Consider the following 22,159-nt stretch of genomic DNA (forward strand, 5'->3'; position numbering starts at 1 on the left):
CCAAAGGCTTCACCAGCTGTGGATCAAGTATGACACTTAATCACAAATGTCTGAGGTGATGGTGGACATTTTGCATTGAAACCACCACACTGGTGATGGGGAAGTACCAGGCTCCTGAGGACAGAGATTTAGCTATGATGCAGCACTGGAGTCAGATTTTGCAACCCTTAAGGGCATACAAGGGAATTCTATAAAGTGAATCCCTGGGGTCATCACACTGATGATAATTCCATGTGAGCAAATGAATATAGTTTGGCTTTTCCTGCAGATGACTACATTTGCTGTCTGGCACCTGCACACTCAGATCATTCCCCTGAGTGTCTAATCTGTATCTACACAAGGAATCTATCCATTAGAAAATACAACACATTTCATGGTTACAGAGATCAAGCACCCAGCTCTTTTATTCATTTACTCCACAATCTACTCCTTCACTGGGGTCTTCTGCCTCAGTGCATATCCTGAATCATCCAAATCATAAATCTGAGCATCACCTTCAATTTTCATCCATCCCCCATCCAATCAATCAACAAGTCCCCTAGATTTTTCTTCTTAATGTTCCCCAAATACATCTTGGCACAAGAAACTCATACCATGGTTCCGTCAAACATACTTCTTCCCCAGGTATATGACAAGGGATGCCCATGTGCCATCACTGTGGTGGAGGCTCAATAGGACATGCATACATAGAAGAAAGTTGGCAGCTATCTCAATACCTTTTGGGGAGGAAAAGTAGGCATGGACTAGAACAGCTAACAGATTCTGTATATTGAGAAGATTAGACAACATACGGGAGGAAAGCAGAGGTACATTTATAGCTAGTGAGCTGCATACAGCCAGCTAGGGACATGCTACTGCCACCCACATAGGAGGAAAAGATTATTGCAGACTATTGACAGACTCTCTAAGAATCATCAAGTTCCTTCCCTCTCTTCTGACTCTGGCACTTCTTGAGCAATTGAGTAATGACCTGCCTAGTACAGTCAGGTTGGTTAAGAACATAGGTTGTAAAATCATAGGCTGAGTTAAGAACCTAGCTTTGCACAGAGGAGACTCTCTGGCATTTGGCTTGACCACCCCCCCCCCCCATTCCATCCAGTCCCATTCTATCTATTGGCCTTGGGCTCAAGGAAATCCTCTTGTTTCAGCCTCCTGAGTGCTGGGATTATGGGTGTGTCTCATCAAACCCAGCTCATAGTTTGTCCTTCTCTATTAGTAACTGTGTGACTTTGGGCAAGTTCATTCACCTTGTGGAACTTTGTTGGCCATGTAAAATAAGTTCATGAAGCACATGATTACCTGCTGAGGGAAGCCAATAAGCATGACTAAGGAAGGACTCTTGAGAGGCAAGTGCTCTGCTCTTGCCATTTTCATCACTGATGGCAATTCTAACCAGTCCTCACAATTGGCCAACACTGTGGAAGATAGCTGAGCCAGGTGCCCAGGGAAAGGACAGGGATTCGGGTTAAGAATGTTCTAGGAGTATTTGATGGATAATTCTTCTCAATGACTAGCCCACACAGGATGGGAAGAATTTCAAGAAGCATCGATAGAAGGAATTTTGCACAAAATGTTTATCTGGAGATTGAACGAGTAGTAGTTCCAATATGTGGACAGGATCTAGGGAGCTGGTATGGAGAACCTCTAGCATTTCAAGCAGGAGGGTTGGAAAGCTCAACTTGGCCAACAAAACCTTTGTACAGAAGGCCAAACCAATACATAAAGAGGGTCAGCAGTGTTACAGTGGGATTCAGGGATCTCAGAGCAGAGATCTATGTCTCCAGATTCTACAAATTTCAGAGGACTTGAATGTCCAATTGAAGCATTGTATTTGAGCCTGTTGCCTGAGAAGTCATTGATGCAGGGATGGGTACTACATGTCCAATACCCCAACTTGGTTCTTCCCCATTAATATCTCTTTTTTTAAGTACTTTTTCATTTATTTTTGTTTTATTTATTTGAGAGCGACAAAGAGGCAGATAGAGAGAAATAGAGAGAATGGGCGCACCAGGGCCTCCAGCCACTACAAACGAACTACAGATTCACGTGCCACATGTGCATCTGGCTAACGTGGGTCCTGGGAAACCGAGCCTCGAACCAGGTTCCTTAGGCCTCACAAGCAAGCGCTTAACTGCTAAGCCATCTCTCCAGCACCCCCATGAATATTTATAAGGATATACCATTGACGATCCAAGGACTGATTCTAATGATACAGCTGGCCCTTCCATCTCTATTAGCTATGAATTCTTTTTTTTTATTTTTCAATATTTTAATTACCATTATTGGACCAGTACAACATATGCTTTATATACATATATCTTAAACTTCATATTCAATTTTAAGCAATTCAAATACATAATATATTATCATCTTAAGAATACAAAGAACACAACATGGAGGAAGATTGAGAAACTAGGTGTCCCAGTAGTTAATTACTAGTAATTATACAGACTTTTAGTGTGTTAATTGGAATTTTGAAATGTCCTACCACGGCTCTGCAATAATAGAGCTGCCTGCAAAGGAAGGCAATGAAAAAAACAATGGAGCCAGAACTAACTTTTAGAAAAAGTTAGAAAGAAATACAGGAGAAATAATTTATTTGAAACTAAATATAGGCCCTCTTCAGCCAGAATGTACATATACAAAGAGGTAAGGAAGGATGTGTATCTTCCTATTTCATCCTCAAATTTGCCCATTAACAAACAAAACAGATACTACCCATTCATATGAGGAGGGGGACTCTTCACAGCATTTTAAAAGAAGTGGGGTGGGGCAGAGGGAAAGGAGTGAGACAACAATTTTATAGTTAAGACTTAAGATATCCTAGCTGATGGATAAAGGCCTGGGGATAAAACCTGTCACAATAAAGCTGTGGCTCTCCAGCTTCCTTCATACATGACAAATAGACAAGAGCAGCTTTCAATGAAGAGCTAGATGGACTGAAAATACAATGTTTGCAGAAAGGGATTAGATAGCCAGACAGCAAGGCAGTATGGGCACTGAATGAGTTAAGTGCTTTCAACCTCTGTGTTTCACAGACCAGGGTAAAAACATGGAACTCTTCAACTTTAGGTCAGATAAAGGATAATATAAATCAATGCTGTTCTTCAAATATAGCAACTACATGGAGTTGCAAGATATTAAATACTTCTATAGACTGTAACTTAGAAAGCACAGCCCCTTGAGCCTCCTTCCTCCCAGAAACGCCCATTGTGTCTAAGATGATGAACTATTCAACAAACAGAATAATGGAGGTGCCACAGACGACCCTCTTATCTTATCATAGGAAAAGACATGTGAACACACAAGAGGGCAATAGAGCCACATTCAGCACTGGTTGTAAGCTAAGAGGACTAGAGCCTGATGGAGGTCTTACAAGAAACCCAGGACAGGCCCTTCTCCAAACCTACCCTCAAAACTCTCATTCTGAGGTCACTATATTTTTGAAGTTTTAGATTACTGGAGAAGTTTCAAGGCTTTTGTGTCCCCCGAAATTGCCAAATATGGATTCACCAAGAGGCACACAATTCATGAGATGATTACAAGTTCAAGAAATGAAAAGGGTACAGAAATTTTTTAGATACCAGAGGTCACTGGCCTTTTTGAACTCTGCATGGTCAGCCACAGTGTGGTAAGACCCTGCCTTGTTTATGAGCAGGAATAACAGATACTCTTTTGGATGTACAGTAAGTAACAACAAAGGTGACAAAAATCAGCTTGAATGCAGTGGAAAAGCTAAGAAAAAGATTGTCCATTACTGTTAGTTCTGGGGAATGAAGGGTTCCTAACTTCCCTCATAGCATGGTGCCCCCAGGGTCATTTTTATTCAAGTCTGTCCTTAATGTCCTGCCAACGAAATTCAAAACTGGACCCAGTTGGATGGCTTTGGTGCCTGATTTGGAACAGAGCTGGAAGCAGTGCTGAATTCTCCCCACAAGTCACTGCTTGAGGAAACTGGAGCTGGTACTGGAGCCGTGACAGGGGCAGGAGAATCCAAATCTAACAGGATATCTGCATCATTACCTCCATGGTTAGATTTTGGAATGGGTGGTGGAGTGACATGATTGCTGATGGGAGCTGAGGAAGATGGTTGGAGAATAGTAACTTTGCCTCCAGGTAGTGGTAGGAGTAAGCTTAGGCCCCCAGCCCCTGAAGTCCTGGGTTTAGAAGCACCTCCTTTCTTGGTTGTAATGTTCCCAATACTCAATTTGATGGTCTTTCCTTCCTTGAAGCCTAGATCCAACTTAGGACAATTATCCATGTCCTGAGATTCTTTGGAAATCTCAGATTCCTCTTTGACCCACTTGAAGTGATCCTGTAAGGAACCATTAAAGTTGAAAGCATCTCCCCGATCTGTGAAGCCGATGCCAATAAATGCACTGCGCCCAGTACCATCCTGGATGCAGATTATAAAGTAGCGGCTAGAATCTGCCACTGTCTCCACAGCAATACCAGGGTACTGGTCTACTGGTGCCTGAGCAAAAAGCTCCCCTGAAACTTTATCTTCGAGTTTAATGTAGGCTGTCTTCCCTTTTGAAGTGATTCGGAGGCGACCAGTCCAGTCAGGCTGGTCTAATTTCCAATCAGATGCCCTGTAGCCGCGGTTGGAGGCCGGCGGCAGAATCCGGTAGACGTTGACGTCAGGCTTCACACACAGCCTGGACTCGAACTCCAGCTCAGTCACCATCTTCAGCTATGAATTCTTAATCATTGCTACCTTATAGACGGTGCAAGTAAGTCGACAGTAATACCTCATATACATGACACATGCAAGATCCCATGAACCATTTAGATGTTTGGTATCTTTGACTTGCCTATTACTTCCTGGTGATGGGATATGAGGTAGGTTCCTTAAGTCAGACCACAATGCCTGGAGTAGGTATGAGAAAGAAAGAGACAGGCCAGATATTTAAATTTAATTACTTGGATCCAGATTATTGGCTTGAACTCTTCAGAGAACTGGCTAGGCACACCATAATCTTCTGCCTGCCTTTTGGCCAGAAGTACATACCTGCTACCATCTACTCTTAAATTATTTGAGTGTAGGTCTAATTGGTAACTCAAAGATTAGCTCTTTCAAACTGTTAGTATTATATATACCTTTAAAGAAGAGGAGGGAAGGGAAATCAATTTGGACCACAAATTTCAGCAGCAATGCTTGCAAAAAAGGGCTGACCAGTTTTTTCTGAGGGCAGTTCTTTTGACTTAAATGGCTACTTTTAATGTGTGTGTTGGGGTGGAGATGCAAGTGCAGGTGTAGGACAGAGGATAACCTCAAGTGTCAGTTCTTAAAAATACCGTCCAACTTTTTTTGAGAGTGTCTCTCCTTTTCCTGGAACTCATTAAGCAGGCTAGATTGACTCATAAGCAAGCCCTAGAGATCCAACCTGTTTCCACCTCCTTAGGGATATAATTGCAGGTGCACATTACCACACCAGGCTTTTATGTGAGTACTGGTAATCAAAGTCAGGTCCTCACACTTGCAATGCAAGCACACTTCTGAGTGAGCTACCTTCCCAACTATATCAATCTTATTTTTTAAATTTATTTTAGTTATTTGACAGAAACATAGGAAGAGGGAGAAAGAGAGAGAGAGAGAGAGAGAGAGAGAGAGAGAGAGAGAGAGAATGGGCATGCCAGGGCCTCTAGCCACTGTAAATAAACTTCAGATGCATGCACCGCCTTGTGTATCTTGCTTATGTGGGTCCTGGGGAATCAAACCTGGGTCCTTTGACTTCACAGGCAAATGCCTTAACTGCTAAGCCATCCCTCCAGCCCTTAATCTTATTTTTTGATATAGGGTCTTTTATTGGCTTGGACTCACCAAGTAGGCTAGACTGGCTGGCCAGCAAGTCCCTGGGATCCTTCTATCTCCACCTCCCCAGTTCTGAGATTACATGTGCACTCCACCATGTCTGGATATTTTTTTTTTTTTATGTGAGTACTGGTGATTGAACTCAGGTCCTCATGCCGATAAGGCAAGCCTTTGATAACTGTGCCATCTAACGTCACCAATGGCCATTATTTAAAATTTCTCTTCTCTCTTTTGATAAAAATACATTACCATAATAAAGCTCATCATAAAGGAATGGTATTAAAAAGTCTTAACAATATCACTTCAAAAAGTGATCCTATTTATTAACCTCTCAAAGGTTAACAAAAAAGAAAAGAAGACGTTTTATTCTCAAAGGGCGTTCTCATATGTGATCTCAACTTAACTTCACAGAAGCATGACATGATGGAGAAAAGGCAGATGTCACTGCCCCCATTGTATGGATGAAGAAATGAGGCACTGGAGGCCAAAGGCTCTATGAGGGTGGGAGTGGGTCACATCTATTTAGTGGGTAGGAAAGAAAATTCCCATTTTTTTGCTCCCCTGATTAATCTCTTCCTCTAGGATCCTATGTCCAGTTTGAACACAAATACACCCAACTTCCAAACTGAAGCTATTTATATACTGACTCAGCCAAAAAGGGTTGGGGCTACATTAAAGAAAATTCTGAAACACCCCACAGAGGCTCATCAGTGTTCTCCATAAGATGACAGCCATCCTTTCCTCCATAGGGTATATTTTTCTCACTGTTTAAAATAGTGTAATTCTTAAGGGAAATTACATTCTCTGGAAACTTCCTGGAGTTTTCCTGTCTGGAGACTAACACCATGATTCAGAATGAATCATCTCAAGAATACCTGAAGTAAACAAAAAGTGTATCAACTGAGCTCTTAATAAACCTGATGAAGTGACTCAACATGAAACAGACTTTTAAAACATTAGTATAAACACTTGGGAGCTGGAGATAGGAGGTTCAAGTGTTCAATGTGTTCTTGGCTACACAGAAGGTCTGAGGCCAGCATTATTGACTTCAGATAGTCCCAAGGTGACTTAGTCAAAGAAACCAAATAGTAACAAAACATTAGCACAAGCCACCATTGTTAGAGCTCTCAGCTGCACAATCTTTTTTTAAAATTAATTAATTTATTTATTAGAGTCAGAGAAAGAGAGAGAGAGAGAGAGAGAGAGAGAGAGAGAGAGAGAGAGAGAGAGAGAGAAAGCACGAGAGAGAGAATGGGCACACCAGGTCCTCCAGCCACTGCAAATGAACTCCAGACACATGCACACCCTTGTGCATCTGGATATCGTGGGTCCCGGGGAATTGAACCTGGGTCCTTTGGCTTTGCAAGCCAGTACCTGAACCGCTAAGCTATCCCTCCAGCCCAGCTGCACAATGTTAATTGAAGTTTTATTAGTACAAAAAATTGTTCTAAGCCAGGCGTGATGGCTCACACCTTTAATCCCAGCACTTGGGAGGCAGAGGTAGGAGAATTATCATGAGTTCAAGGCCACCCTGAGACTACCTAGTGAGATACAAGTCAGCCTGTGCTAAAGTGAGAGTGTACCTCAAAAAAAAAAAAAAAAAAGAATTGCTCTAATCTTGAATGTCCACCTCCCCACTTTTCTTGTTTTTTTTGAGAGGCTGGGAAGCATGATTTGGAGGGTTTTTTGTTTGTTTGTTTATTTGTTTTATTTACTTTTTGTTTTTGTGAAGACATGGAGAAAGTCAAACAGTCAAGGGACAGAAATAGAAGTGGCTTTGTCTACACTGTGCCATCTTCCTCACTCTAAAGTTCATCTCCACCAACCTCAAAGTTGAGTTGTCATGTACATACTTGCAGATGTCCCTCTATGTCCCCATAGCAGCACCCTATTGTGATTCTGTGACTCTGCAATCCCAAACCAGAATTCCACTGTGATTCTGTAATTCTCACAACCACAAAGGAGTCTGGCAGGTTTCCCAGAAGAGGCCTGGGGCTACATCAGCATGGGTATACATTAACTATGACTATAAACCCCTATTCAAAGAAAGATGACTGCTGTCACATAGGCTTGACTCATATGGGTCCAGCTTTCCCCCAAGTTCCCCACATGCCATGCACTTACTAAGTACACATTAACACAGCACCTTCCTTGCAGTTTAAGATTTTTCCCCTTTCTCCTAGAAGTCTTAAAATGACTTCTCACCGCATCTTTCACATAGATGTAGCTCTTCAGCATGGCTGCTTGAACTTTTATTTCATGGAATGAGGCCATCCATTCTGTGGCTGTGATTGCTGTCTATATGCTCTTGAATTTCTCTCTCCAACTCAGAGCCCTCTCCTGAGCACCATAACCCAGATGTCTAGCTGCTCACTGGACATGTTTCCTGGGATGTCCTTCAACTTAATTGTGTCCATCAACTTCGTCATCAGAACCTCATGCTTCTCCGTGTCAAGAAATGTCATCTCCAAAAGCCATCACCCAAGCCAGGGACATGTGTAACTTGATCTTTGACCCCTTCATCCTCTTACTCTTCTATTCCTATAATCAATGGGTCCTGCGTCACACAAATATGGCTCCCTTCCTTTCTGTTTGTGAAAATCAATACTCCATTTCACGTCAGCACTATCTTTTGCATGGATTACTCAAATAGCCCCTTGTTGATGTCCCAGCTTCTACCTTCTCACCTAAATTCAGCAAAACCAGAAATAGTTCTTCCCCAGAGAAGTGAGCCCTCTGCAGAGGTGACTGAGACAGGCCTCTGGCCCATGTATCCTTCAGAATCTGGCTAAACCTGGGGCAGATTTAGAATTTAGTTGCTTGTGAATAAGGGTCTGGCTGTGGGGGAAAGAGGCATATGCATGTACATGTGTGCATATGTATGATCATGTACTACATGGGTATTGTCAAAGCAAATCATGCATCTCTCACTTCAGAGGGAATAAGAGATGGTTATTTAGGACCATGGTCTGAGAACAGATTCAGGATGCCCAAAATTCCATGTTCCAATGTTTTAACAGTTTTATGAAGTTTTTATAGTTACAGAAATGGACTAAAGTCATAAAAAAAGGTATTTGAAAAATATATCAGTGGAAACATGGGGTAGGCAGGTTATAGCAAAGCAGGAAAATCTCTGCTTTAAGTCTCAGATGTTATCTGATGACATTCTTAGTTTTTTGGTTGGTAGAAACTGGTGGTCCATTAGTACATTCCAAAATTCCAAACATTCTTCAGCTGATCAACTGATAGTCAAGAGAATGTTAGGTCAGACATAGAAGTGGACAAAAAATGGCTACTAATTGGGACTAAAGGTAAAGATAATTTGGATCTGGACTTACAGTATTCCAATCTATCTGTATTGAAGTTCTAATAAGTTCTAATAAGTCTTGCAGGGTAGGCACAACTTTTTCCATCCAAGAACGTCAGTTTACAATATCATGTGCACATATGTGTATCTATACATGTGTGTACATTTTGCACATACTAGAGAATGAGGATTATAAAGGCATCATAGTCTCCAAAGATGTTTCCCAAGACTCTGTCTCTTGAAGTCACCCAGTCATGAGAGAGAGACAAGCCCTTTCAAGGGGACTACTACCTGTGTTTTCTGAGGCAAAGTTGTACATCTCAATTTTATCACATGCAAATGAAATAAATAATATGAGAGTAGACTCTGGAGAGACAACTAAGGAAATAACTACCTCTTTTCTCTTTGTACCTCCAATAAGAACCAAATCAATTAAGATGTCAGCATTTCTTTTGGGACCTACAAAAGGGTGCCATTTACATTCTAAAACACAAGTATAATTAGATGCCTAATACCCTCAAGTAAAAAAAAAAAAAAAGGAAATGTGTGGTGTTCTAGATCACTACCTTACCTGCACAGTACTGCTCTGATATCCCTGCCTTGACTGGAATAAACTATGTTTTCCTTCTCAATCAGGAAAGATCCATAGATAAGGGGCTCCTATCTCTCTCTGGAGAGGTTTTAAGCATTGTCAAAGCACTGTTGGAAGGCTGGAGACATGGCTTAGCTTTTAAGGTGCTTGCCTGCAAAGCCTAAGGACCCAGGTTCGATTGCATAGTACCCATGTAAGCCAGATGCATAAGGTGGCATATGTGTCTGGAGTTCATTTTCAATGGCTGGAAGCCCTGGCATGCCCATTTTCTCTATCTGCCTCTTTCTTTCTCTCTCCCTCTCTCATAAATAAATAGAATATTTTGGTTTTTCTTTTTATTTATTTATTTATTTATTTATTTATTTATTTATTTGAGAGAGACAGACACAGAGAGAAAGACAGATAGAGGGAGAGAGAGAGAATGGGCGCACCAGGGCTTCCAGCCTCTGCAAACGAACTCCAGACGCGTGCGCCCCCTTGTGCATCTGGCTAACGTGGGACCTGGGGAACCGAGCCTCGAACCGGGGTCCTTAGGCTTCACAGGCAAGCGCTTAACCGCTAAGCCATCTCTCCAGCCCTAAATAGAATATTTTAAAAGCTCTGTTGGAATCTATTAAAACCACTATTAGGGTTAATGATAAGTTCTTCAAGCTTTTATTATAAGCATACCTTTGGATCATTGTCCTGTAAATAAGCAAAAATGTTAGGGGATGGGGAAACTTGACTTCTATAGCAGTTAACTTCTCTTTGCTGGCACAAAACAATTGACCAGAAGCAACTTAGGGAAGCAAAATTGTCTTTCAGCCTTACAGCTTCAAAAGGAAGTTTCATCCTAGTGAGGAGACCAGAGGCCGGTCATCATACCTTGCTACAAAAGCCAGCTGGAAATAGCAGGAAAGTGAGCTTTCACATATCTGGGTGGAAGAAGTCTCAATACTGGGCTTGAAGCAGAGCTAATAAACCTCAAGGTCCACCCTCACTCACATACATCTTTCAGAAAGGCTCTTCCCAAATTGCCACTAGCTGGGGATTAAGAGGCTTAACCACAAACACATTAGGCTATGGGCAATGCTTTTGCATTCCAACTCCCACAAGTCCATAACTGGCAGCTTTTGGACTCTTTCTTGCTGTCCTGGTTGCCTTGAGTGAAAGGATTGTCAAACTGCCAGCTAGGCTACCTTATTCCAGCACCAGCCATTTTGAACGCTCCAGAGACACTTTGAGGAACTTTACAGAATAGTCAAAATTGCTTGCTCTGGTTCCTGAAGGTGTAACCTCAATTGGGACACTTTTTAAGTTTTTCCTATTGCCAGCCTTAGTAAAATCTAGATGACACTACAGCCATTTACTCCTAGGCCAGAGGAGAAGTCCACCCTCTGGTGGCCTACCAGAAGAACTGCTGGGACTGGCTCTACAGGCACAATGCAAACCATCATTTGCATGTGAGCTGTCCTATATTGTTATACTATAAGTGCTTCAAGCTCACTTGGTGGGTCAGATGGGAGACACCCTCCTGTTCTGTCTCCCTTAGTGTTACAACATTTAGTCCAATAAAAGACTCCTCTCCAGTTGTCTTGTTTACTTTGTGTACTGTTTGCTGAGTTGCTAACACAAAGAAGTAGCAGAGAGTAGAAGGGCAGCAATGGTGGAGTGTCTCAAAGATTGATAGTTGAAGAAAAAGGAGACAAAACTGAGGAGTTGGTAGCCTGAGCTGTGATAGCAGCCTAGTGGCCAGCTGCATAGACAACTGTGGAAGAGGGAAATAAAAACATAAGTCTTGTGGCAGACAGTAACAAACAGGCAGCAGTAACTGTCTCCCAAAAGATGCCAGTATCCATAGCAACCACCAGCAGCTGGACAGTTTCAGAGTGGCAAAGCAGGAACAAAAGGGGATCATGGAAGCAGTTAAAGGTACTTGCTTGCAAAGCCTGATGGCCTGGGTTCAATGCTTTATTATTTTCCCCTTTGCTCTCTCCCTTTCTCCTTCATCAGACCATTTCTACTTATTTCCAATACAGAGCAGTTTAGGGGTCCTTTTTGCTTCCTTGATCCTTGTCAACTCATATGGCAAGGATGTGCCTACTCCTTATCTGATGGTACTTTAAATAACAAGACAAGGCACTAAGTAGATTAAATATATGCATCTGATAAAGGATTTTTAATGAGAATATAGAAAATCTTATAAAAGTTAATAAGAAACTAGACTCTGCACAAGAGAAACAGGTCAAAGCCTTGAATATATGCTCCACCAAAGAAGATATATAAATGAAAACTATGTATAAATATAGCAGCACCAGTAATCATTAAGAAAGGTAAGTGAAAAGTACAGTGAGGACTACGGATATAGCTCAGTTGACAGAGTGCTTGCCTACATGCAGAAGCCCTGGGTTTGATCCCCAGGACCACATAACCTAGGTATGGTGGTGCATGCCTGTAATGCCAGGACCCAAGATATGGGGGGTAGAAGCAGAGGATGAGAAATTCAAGATCATACTAAGCTACATAATGAGTTCAAGGCCAGCCAGGACTACACATGTCCCTTTCAAATCAAACAAAGCAAAGCAAAAAGATTCTAATACATTTGCATGAGACTAGCAAAATTTAAAAAGACTAACTATATAAAGCATTGACAAGGTTGTGGAAAATGAGATTCATAAACTGCTGATGGCAATTAAAAGTACTGTAATCACTTGGAAACAGTTTAGCAATTTCTTACCATGGTAAGATACAATCCAGTCACGGTACTACTAAATATTTACCTTACAAGAAACCATATTTTCATAACAGGACTTATTCACAAATTCCCATAGTAGCTCCAAAATGACAACTACCCAAGATCGAACAATAGGTAAATATATAAAATAGATTCTTCTGCAGCCAAATATTGGAATACTATTCACCAATAAAAAGAATTAACCAGTTGGGGATATGCTTATGGCATGGGGGACAGATGGAGAAAACTGGGGAGAACCATGATACATCAGTAGATCAGGAAGAGAGCTGACTATCTATCATGAGATGATTCATTTCCACCTCATCTTCCACAGCCCAGAAATCATTACAGAGGAAGCATTGATTCAAATACTGCTCTCATGGCTAGCCTGAAAACCAGTTCCAGGAGATGGTGACAGACCTTTGAAATGGCCACTCAAATCTCATCAAAACAGATCCAGATGCTACAGATAATTCAACATTAAATCAGATTTCTAACTTGCCGCCAAGGCTCCGGGAACATTGTGGAAGAAGGGGTGGGAAGATTGTAAGAGCCTCAGATGGGTCGGGAAAAGCCTATGTTCCATGTCCTGCTTACCTTCCCCACCCACAGGGACTGACTGAGACCTCTTAGTTCCCACAATGAATACCAATAGCCTCACCAAAGAAGACCCTCAGCAGAATTGGGATGGGGGTAAGGGGGTATAACAGTACAACCTTTCTTATTAAAAATCAATAAATAATAATAAAAAGGAGCTAATGCTAGGCCTGACAGTATAGACCTATAATCCCAGTACTTGGAAGGTAGAGGAAGGAGGATCAAAGGTTCAAGGCTAAGAAGAAGTGAGAGTGGAGTGTTCAGCACTGAGACATTTCTATAACACCCTCCATGACCATTGCAGAAAAGGTAGTAGAAAAAATTTAAGAGGGCTGAGGAGATGACTTAGCAGTTAAGGCATTTGTCTGTGAAGCCTAAGGACACTTGTTGGAATCTCCAGGATCCACATAAGCCAGACACACAGTGGTGCAAGTGTGCAATGCTGCACATGCACACAAGGGGGTGCATTGTCTGAAGTTCGTTTGATGCAGCTGAAGGATCTGGTGCACCCATTCTCTTTCTCTCAAATAAATTAAAATATAAATAAACAAAAGCCAAAGGTAGGAGGGAGTGCATTGGAATACTGTCTTCCAGACATTAAGTGACCATTGTACTCATGACCTCATCTGCACAATATGAGGGCAAAAAGGATGAGTTTAAAATACAAGAGGGATGAATTGGAAAGAAGATAAGGTTCAGTGAAGAGGCAATAGGGAAGAGGGGACAAAAAGGTTGTTGGGAGGGAATTAAAATCAGGGTACATTGTGTATATGAGTAAAGGTCTGTCAACAAATGTTTTCTTTAAAAAACTAGTTCACACCGGGTGTGGTGGCACACGCCTGTAATCCCAGCAGTCGGGAGGCAGAGGTAAGAGGATCATGGTGAGTTTGAGGCCACCCTGAGACTACATAGTTAATTCCAGGTCACCCTGGACCAGAGACCCTACCTCGAAAAATGAAAAAAAAACAAAACAAAAAAAAAACACCTAGTTCAAGGCCAGCCTGGGCTTCAGGAGACTGTCTCAAAAAAAAGAAAGATATAAAATGGTGCTGTGAGGGAGGGAGAAACATTTTCAATATATTGAACTTTTGTAGGGAAATTTTTTGTAATAAGCAATCATGGTTACATGTTTTAAATAGAAAATAGAAGGCAATATTGACCTAATCATCATGTAAGCACTCTGGATGGAGGATCCCACTAAACTTGTTTTTATGGTTACTTCTCTTAGATTCTTAATTATTAAGGAGAATGGGGGAGAGGGACAGGGTTGTGGGGTGATGAAGGGTTTCTCTATTAAAATGCATTAGTTGTGTTTTTTTAATAGTGTAACATGCTTAAATTTCTTATGTGACATTAACAAATAAGCTGTTTTAATATTTTAAAAAAGAATCAGTGCAATATTAATAAATACTATGAATGAAAAAAATCAAACTGACAGACAAAAACACCTCTATGTGAATTTATACAACAAACCTAATATCTTCATTTTTTTTTTGTTTTATTTGTTTGTTTGTTTCAGGGCTGTGAATTAAACCTTGTACTCATACTTGCTAGGCAAGCACTCTACCAGTGAATCACATCCCCCATTCTACAAACCTAATTTATAGTCATAGAAGTGTTGTTTTGCTTATGGGGCCAGCTGGCAGTAACAGGAGTGGGAATGTCAGATACCACAGAACTCAAAATGTTATTTCTTGGGAAATATCTCTAATTTTTACATTGGTTTTGTTATTTTAGGAGACATAGTGGGGTATCATTATAGTAGAACAAAGTATATGGTACTATTATTCTTGAAAATTGTGGATTGCTATATCTGACATTTTGATAAGTTTAGGAAATGTAAATTTCAGGAGTGATCAAAATCACACAAACCACTCTGAGGCAAATATGAAAGCTTTTATTTGGGAACAACACGAGCTTCCAGGGCTGGCTCACAAAAGAAGAGTACAGCCAACCTGAGTATCCAAATAGTGTGCTTAATAGGGCTTTTCAGTTGGGGGAAGGTGAGGAAGGGAAAAGAACAAAGAGCTAGGGTGTGAGACCAGAACAGTGACCAGGCAACTTAGGAGATGGGGGGAGGCAGGAAATGATGACCTGGGGGTGTTGTTAGGCAAGGAAGGGATAATGGCTGGGTGGTTTCTTGAGGAATATGGATAAGTCTCTGTCATCATCCTGCTGTCCTTGGTGACTCCATTTTGGGAACCTGTCCTAACCTAATAGGAAGCAATTAGTAAAATTTCTGGTTTCTATTTTATTTTTTAAATTTTTTGTTTTATATTTTTATTTATTTATTTGAGAGTGATAGACAGACAGACATAGAAAGAGACAGAGAGAGAGAATGGACACATCAGGGCCTCCAGCCACTGAAAACAAACTCCAGATGAATGCACCACCTTGTGCAACTGGCTTATGTGGGTCCTGGGGAATCGAGCCTCAAACCAGGGTTCTTAGGCTTCACAGGCAAGTGCTAAACCGCTAAGCAATCTCTCCAGCCTTATTTTTAACACACACACACACACACACACACATACACATACAAACACACACACACACACACACATATATATATAAATATATAGACAACAAACCATGATTATTTCCCTCCCCTCTCCCATTTTCCCTTTCATAACCCTGTTCTCCATCATATCCCCTCCCTCTTTCCATTAGTCTCTATTAATTTGATGTCATCATCTTTTTCTCTTATTATGAGGCTCTTGTGCAGGGCACTGTGAGGTCATGGATATAGAGGCCAATTTCTGTCCAGACAGTTGCATGTAAGGAGTGATACACTTCCTTTGGCTCTTACATTCTTTCTGCCACCTCTTCTGCAATGAACCCTGAGCCTTGGAGGATGTGAGACATTTCATTGATGGACTCTTCTTTGTCCCTCCTTCTCAGCACTATGTTGCCTTTTGGGTCATCCCAGTGGTCATCACCATCTGAAAAGAGAAGCTTCTCTAGCCAGTAGTGAGATTAGCATTAATATATGAATATGAACATTAAGTGTAGCGCTTTAGGGCAATTTGGTGAGAATAATATATGCATTTAGCCAGATAAGAGCAGGTTTTCTACCCCTAAGGCTCATGACCACCCCTGCCACTGGCTTTTGATTAGGTTTTCAGTACCAGACATGTGTCCCCTCCCACAGAGTGGGCCCTCATTCCAATGAGAACAGTTGGTTTCCCCCAGAGCAGACATGCCATTATTGTACTTGTTCAGTCATTTGGCCTGTCTGGCCAAACTTGAGGCTTCCAGTGTCCACTGTTTTCACCGCTGATAACTTCTGTCTCCCATAAGACTGCATATGGTTCAGCTTTTTCCAGCTCTCAGTTGGCTGGTCTACAGCGAGAAGGTTATCCGTTCAACAACAGCTTGATTTCTCAGTGACTTTGCTGCTCAGGCATGTGAAGTCTTCAGCAATAGGGTCTTACCATCTCTTTCTCAGGGAAAACCAAGGGCCTTGGCAATAACCTGTAATGTTTTGGAGGCAACAGGGACCTCCCTCAACAACTCACTAGAAGGTATCCCATCCCTAGCACTGTAAATTTCTGGTTTCTTAAAAAAAATACCAGTATAAGCTGGGTGTCGTGGCACATGCCTTTAATCCCAGCACTTGGGAGGCAGAGGTCAGAAGATGGCTGTGAGACTAAGGCCACCCTGAGACTAAATAGTGAATTCTAGGTCAGCCTGGGCTAGAGTAAAACCCTACCTCAAAAAAATGATAATAGACTTCCGGTTAAGATGGCGGCGTAGGTACCACGCCAAAACAGCCTGGGGGGGGAAGACCAAAAAAAACTCAGCAAAATACACACTTTTACTAAAAAGTGAGGTGTATAGGAAGTTGAGGCGGCAGCGGAGAAGTAGAAGAGTTCCAGAGCATCCAGAGCCTGCACAGGCGGGAACAGCGGCTCCGGGCCGCTCGGCTACCCGCCGCAACCGCGGAGCGGCAGAAAACCGCCGGACTCTCGGCTCGAGCCGCAGGACAAGCCAGGTGCGGGATTTTCCCCTCACACCGCGCTCTCCGCAACTCGGGAAACGTGAGGGGAGAGCGGCAGCGAGCAACGGAGGGAGGAGCAGACCGCGAAGTAAAAGCACACGTGGAGAAACGATACAACCAGAACAGCGCGGCTCCCTCCCCTCCCCTGCCGCCTGAACCCAGCTCCAGCGAACACAGCAGCGGCCCGGGACCCGGCCACGCCAACTTGGGCTGACGGCGGGACCCAAGCAGGAGCAGAATTTGGCAGCAACTTCAGCGGCTCCAGCACCGGTACCAGTGGCCCCAGCAGCAGCGGACCCAGGAGCGGCAGCGGTGACAGATCCCGCAGCAGCGGCTTCGGGGTGAGCAGCAGCGGTGGACACGGCAACGGCAGCTTCAGCAGCGGTGGGGGCTCCGGGGGTGGCGCCTACAACAGCTGCAGAGGCGGCGGCAGCGACTCAGTTTGCCCCGTAGGAAAAGCAAGTGCCCAGCTCCAGAAATCAGAACAGCAGCCCGACGACCCAGGCAGCAACTTGACTGAGACCACAATCACCCAAGGTAACTGGGATTGCACCAGGGAAGGGTCTCACTTGGTCACAAGCTGACTTGGATACCTCAACAGACCAGAAATCTAAACCTCTTTGTTGATAGAGGATCTGGTCATTATAATAACTACTCTTGCATACATACTCGGGGCTGTTTTTGATGGAATGGGTACAGTGTTTAGCTAAATTTTAGAATCTACCAGTATATTATTCCACTCAGCCTGCTTGAATACTCCTATAGCAGGGAAACTCAACCCCTAAGAACATCTTTGTAGATACTCTGAAAGTCTTAAGAGCCACACCTAATACCTTAAGGTCCTACCCTGAAAATATATTACACCAAATCAATTGATACAGCTAAGAATACACAGCTAGCTAGAAAATCCAAGCATTAACTTAACCCAAGATGCAAAAATATATACATTATAACACAAGAAACACTAAAAAGCAAGACGATATAAATCCACCTAAAAGTATTAATGCATCAGAAATGTCCTCCAGTGAGAAAGAGTTAGAGGAAATGCCTGAGAAAGAGTTCAAAAGAATAATTATAAATATGTTCAAAGAGGTCAAAGAACACATGAAAACAATCAAAGAAGAAATCAAAGAGGAAATCAAAGAGGAAATCAAAGGAATCAAAGAAGAGGCAGGACACCAATTTAATGAAATAAAGAAGGCAATACAAGACATAAATAGAGAAATAGAAATAATAAAGAAAAACCAGTCAGAATTACTAGCAATGAAGAACACAGTTAATGAAATAAAAAACTCTGTAGAAAATCTCACCAGTAGGATGGATGAGGGAGAGGACAGAATATCTAAGCTAGAAGATCAGGTGGCAGACCTAATGCAGTCCAACAAAGAGAAAGACAAACTTATAGAAAAGTATGAGTGGGAATTTCAAGATATTCGGGACACTATGAAAAGATCCAATATAAGAATTCAGGGCATAGTAGAAGGAGAAGAATTCCACTCCAGAGGCATAGTAGGCATCTTCAACAAAATCATAGAGGAAAATTTTCCCCAAATTGGGAAAGAGGTGCCAATACAGATACAGGAAGCCTTTAGAACCCCAGCCAGACAAAACCCAGAAAGAAACTCTCCTCGCCACATTATACTCAAACTTCCAAACACACAAACCAAAGAAAAAATATTGAAAGCAGTTAGAGAGAAAAATCAAGTTACCTACAAAAGCAAGCCCATCAGGATTACAGCAGATTATTCAACACAAACTTTTAAAGCCAGAAGGGCCTGGAGTGATATATTCCAAGTTCTGAAAGATAACAACTGTCAACCAAGGTTACTTTATCCTGCAAAGTTATCCATCCAAATAGATGGAGAAATAAAGACATTCCATGACAAAAGCAGGTTAAAGGAATATCTGAAGACAAAACCAGCTCTACAGAAAATACTAGATAGAATCCTCCATGCTGGACAAAAGGAAAAGCACACATATAAGGAACCTAGAAAAAACCAGCCATACTCAAATACCACTTAACAGAAGAAAGCACAGGTAGAACAAGTAACACACACACACGCACACAAATGGCAAACATAAATACACACCTTTCAATAATATCTCTTAATATCAACGGTCTCAATGCCCCAACGAAAAGACATAGATTTGCAGACTGGGTTAAAAAGCAGGATCCTACAATTTGTTGTCTTCAAGAAACTCACCTTTCTACAAAGGATAGACATTATCTTAGGGTGAAAGGTTGGAAGACGGTGTTTCAAGCAAATGGGCCTAGAAAACAAGCAGGGGTTGCTATCCTAATATCAGACAGGGTGGACTTTAGTCCGAAGTTAGTCAAAAAAGATAAGGAAGGTCACTTTATATTGATTAAGGGCACACTCCAACAGGAGGACATTACAATCCTAAACATATATGCACCTAACATGGGGGCTCCCAAATTCATCAAACAAACACTATTAGAACTAAGGTCACAGATAACACCAAACACGGTGGTGGTGGGTGACTTTAACACCCCACTCTCATCAATTGACAGGTCATCCAGGGAAAGAATAAACAGAGAGGCATCTGGACTAAATGAGGTCATAGAAGATATGGACCTAACAGATATATACAGGACATTTCATCCAAAGGCTGCAGAATATACATTCTTTTCAGCAGCACATGGAACATTCTCTAAAATAGACCATATATTAGGACACAAAGCAAATCTTAACAAATTCAGGAAAATTGAAATAATTCCTTGCATTCTATCTGACCACAATGGAATTAAACTACAAATCAGTAGCAAGAAAGGCTACAGAGCATACACAAAATCATGGAAGCTAAACAATACACTACTAAATGATGAGTGGGTCAATGAAGAAATCAAAAAGGAAATCAAAAAATTTATAGAGTCAAATGATAATGAGAACACAACATACCAAAATCTCTGGGACACAATGAAGGCAGTTCTAAGAGGTAAATTTATAGCCTTAAGTGCCTATATTAAGAAATTAGAAAGGTCGCAAGTAAACGACCTAATGCTTCGCCTTAAAGCCTTGGAAAAAGAAGAACAAGGCAAACCAAAAAGTAGTAGACGGGAAGAAATAATAAAGATTAGGGCAGAAATTAATGAAATAGAAACAAAAAGAACAATCCAAAGAATTAATGAAACAAAGAGTTGGTTCTTTGAAAGGATAAACAAGATTGATAAACCCTTAGCAAATCTGACCAAAAGAAAGAGAGAAGAGACACAAATTAATAAAATCAGAGATGAACAAGGTAACATCACAACAGATTCCAGAGAAATTCAAAAAATTATAGGGACATACTATAAAAGCATATACTCCACAAAGTATGAAAATCTGAAAGAAATGGATGATTTCCTTGATCTATATGACCTACCTAAATTAAATCAAAATGAGATTAATCACTTAAATAGACCTATAACAAACATGGAGATCCGAGCAGTTATCAATAATCTCCCAACTAAAAAAAGCCCAGGCCCGGATGGATTCACTGCTGAATTTTACCAGACTTTTAAGGAAGAGCTAACACCATTGCTTCTTAAGCTTTTCCAGGAAATAGAAAAAGAAGGAATCCTACCAAACTCCTTCTATGAGGCCAGCATCACCCTGATACCAAAACCAGGCAAAGATAGAACAAAAAAAGAAAATTACAGACCAATCTCCCTCATGAACATAGATGCAAAAATTCTCAACAAAATATTGGCAAACAGAATACAAGAGTATATCAAAAAGATCATTCACCCTGACCAAGTAGGCTTTATCCCAGAGATGCAGGTATGGTTCAACATACGCAAATCTATAAATGTAATACATTACATAAATGGGTTGAAGGACAAAAACCACATGATCATCTCATTAGATGCAGAGAAAGCATTTGACAAAATCCAACATCCCTTCATGATAAAAGTCCTACAGAGACTGGGAATAGAAGGAACATATCTCAATATAATAAAGGCTATTTATGACAAGCCTACAGCCAACATATTACTAAATGGGGAAAAACTGGAAGCTTTTCCACTAAAATCAGGAACAAGACAAGGGTGTCCACTGTCTCCACTTCTATTTAATATAGTTTTGGAAGTCTTAGCCATAGCAATAAGGCAAGAGACATACATAAAAGGGATACAAATTGGAAAGGAAGAAATCAAGTTATCACTATTTGCAGATGACATGATTCTATACATAAAGGACCCTAAAGACTCTACTAGCAAGCTGTTAGAGCTAATCAAAACCTACAGCAATGTAGCAGGATACAAAATAAATACACAGAAATCAGTAGCCTTCATATATGCTAACAACAAACACACAGAGGATGAAATCAGAGAATCACTCCCATTCACAATTGCATCAAAAAAAATAAAATACCTTGGAATAAACCTAACTAAGGAAGTAAAGAATCTATACAATGAGAACTTTAAGACACTCAAGCGAGAAATTGCAGAAGACACTAGAAAGTGGAGAAACATCCCTTGTTCCTGGCTTGGAAGAATCAATATCGTGAAAATGGCAATCTTACCTAAAGCAATCTACACATTTAATGCAATCCCTATCAAAATTCCAAAGGCTTTCTTCATGGAAATAGAAAAAACAATCCAAAAATTCATTTGGAATCATAAAAAACCTCGAATATCTAAAATAATACTGAGCAACAAAAAAGAGGCTGGTGGTATCACCATACCTGATTTTAACCTATACTACAGAGCCATAGTAATAAAAACAGCATGGTACTGGCACAAAAACAGACATGTAGATCAGTGGAACAGAATAGAGGACCCAGATGTAAGCCCAAGTAGCTATAGCCACCTGATATTCGATAAAAATGCCAAAAATACTCATTGGAGAAGAGACAGCCTCTTCAGCAAATGGTGTTTTGAAAACTGGATAAATATCTGCAGAAGGATGAAAATAGATTCTTCTCTCTCGCCATGCACAAGAATTAAGTCCAAATGGATTAAAGACCTTAACATCAGACCGGAAACTTTGAAACTGCTAGAGGAAAAAGTAGGGGAAACCCTCCAACATATTGGTCTTGGCAAAGACTTTCTAAATACAACCCCAATTGCTCAGGCAATAAAACCACAGATTAACCACTGGGACCTAATGAAATTACAAAGATTTTGCACTGCAAAG

At 41.2% G+C, this 22,159-nt stretch overlaps 1 protein-coding gene across 5 annotated transcripts in view; it reads right to left on the reverse strand.

The window, feature by feature from the left end:
• Positions 1-2,580: 2,580 nt before the first annotated feature.
• The window catches only part of LOC123456669 (adaptin ear-binding coat-associated protein 1-like), a 74,859-nt gene continuing 55,280 nt past the window's right edge, over positions 2,581-22,159 (reverse strand). For 4 of the 5 annotated variants that reach the window (XM_045140578.1, XM_045140577.1, XM_045140576.1 and 1 more), the window contains one exon: positions 2,581-4,870. In XM_045140578.1, the coding sequence (XP_044996513.1) occupies positions 3,860-4,687 (828 nt within the window). In that variant the 5' untranslated portion in view covers positions 4,688-4,870 and the 3' untranslated portion in view covers positions 2,581-3,859. Of the gene's footprint in view, positions 4,871-15,830; positions 15,957-22,159 lie in introns of those variants that run through there. The other variant, XM_045140579.1, reaches the window with a different exon arrangement.

This window comes from Jaculus jaculus, chromosome X, assembly GCF_020740685.1.
Source record: "Jaculus jaculus isolate mJacJac1 chromosome X, mJacJac1.mat.Y.cur, whole genome shotgun sequence".
In the NCBI taxonomy this organism is placed as follows: domain Eukaryota; kingdom Metazoa; phylum Chordata; class Mammalia; order Rodentia; family Dipodidae; genus Jaculus; species Jaculus jaculus.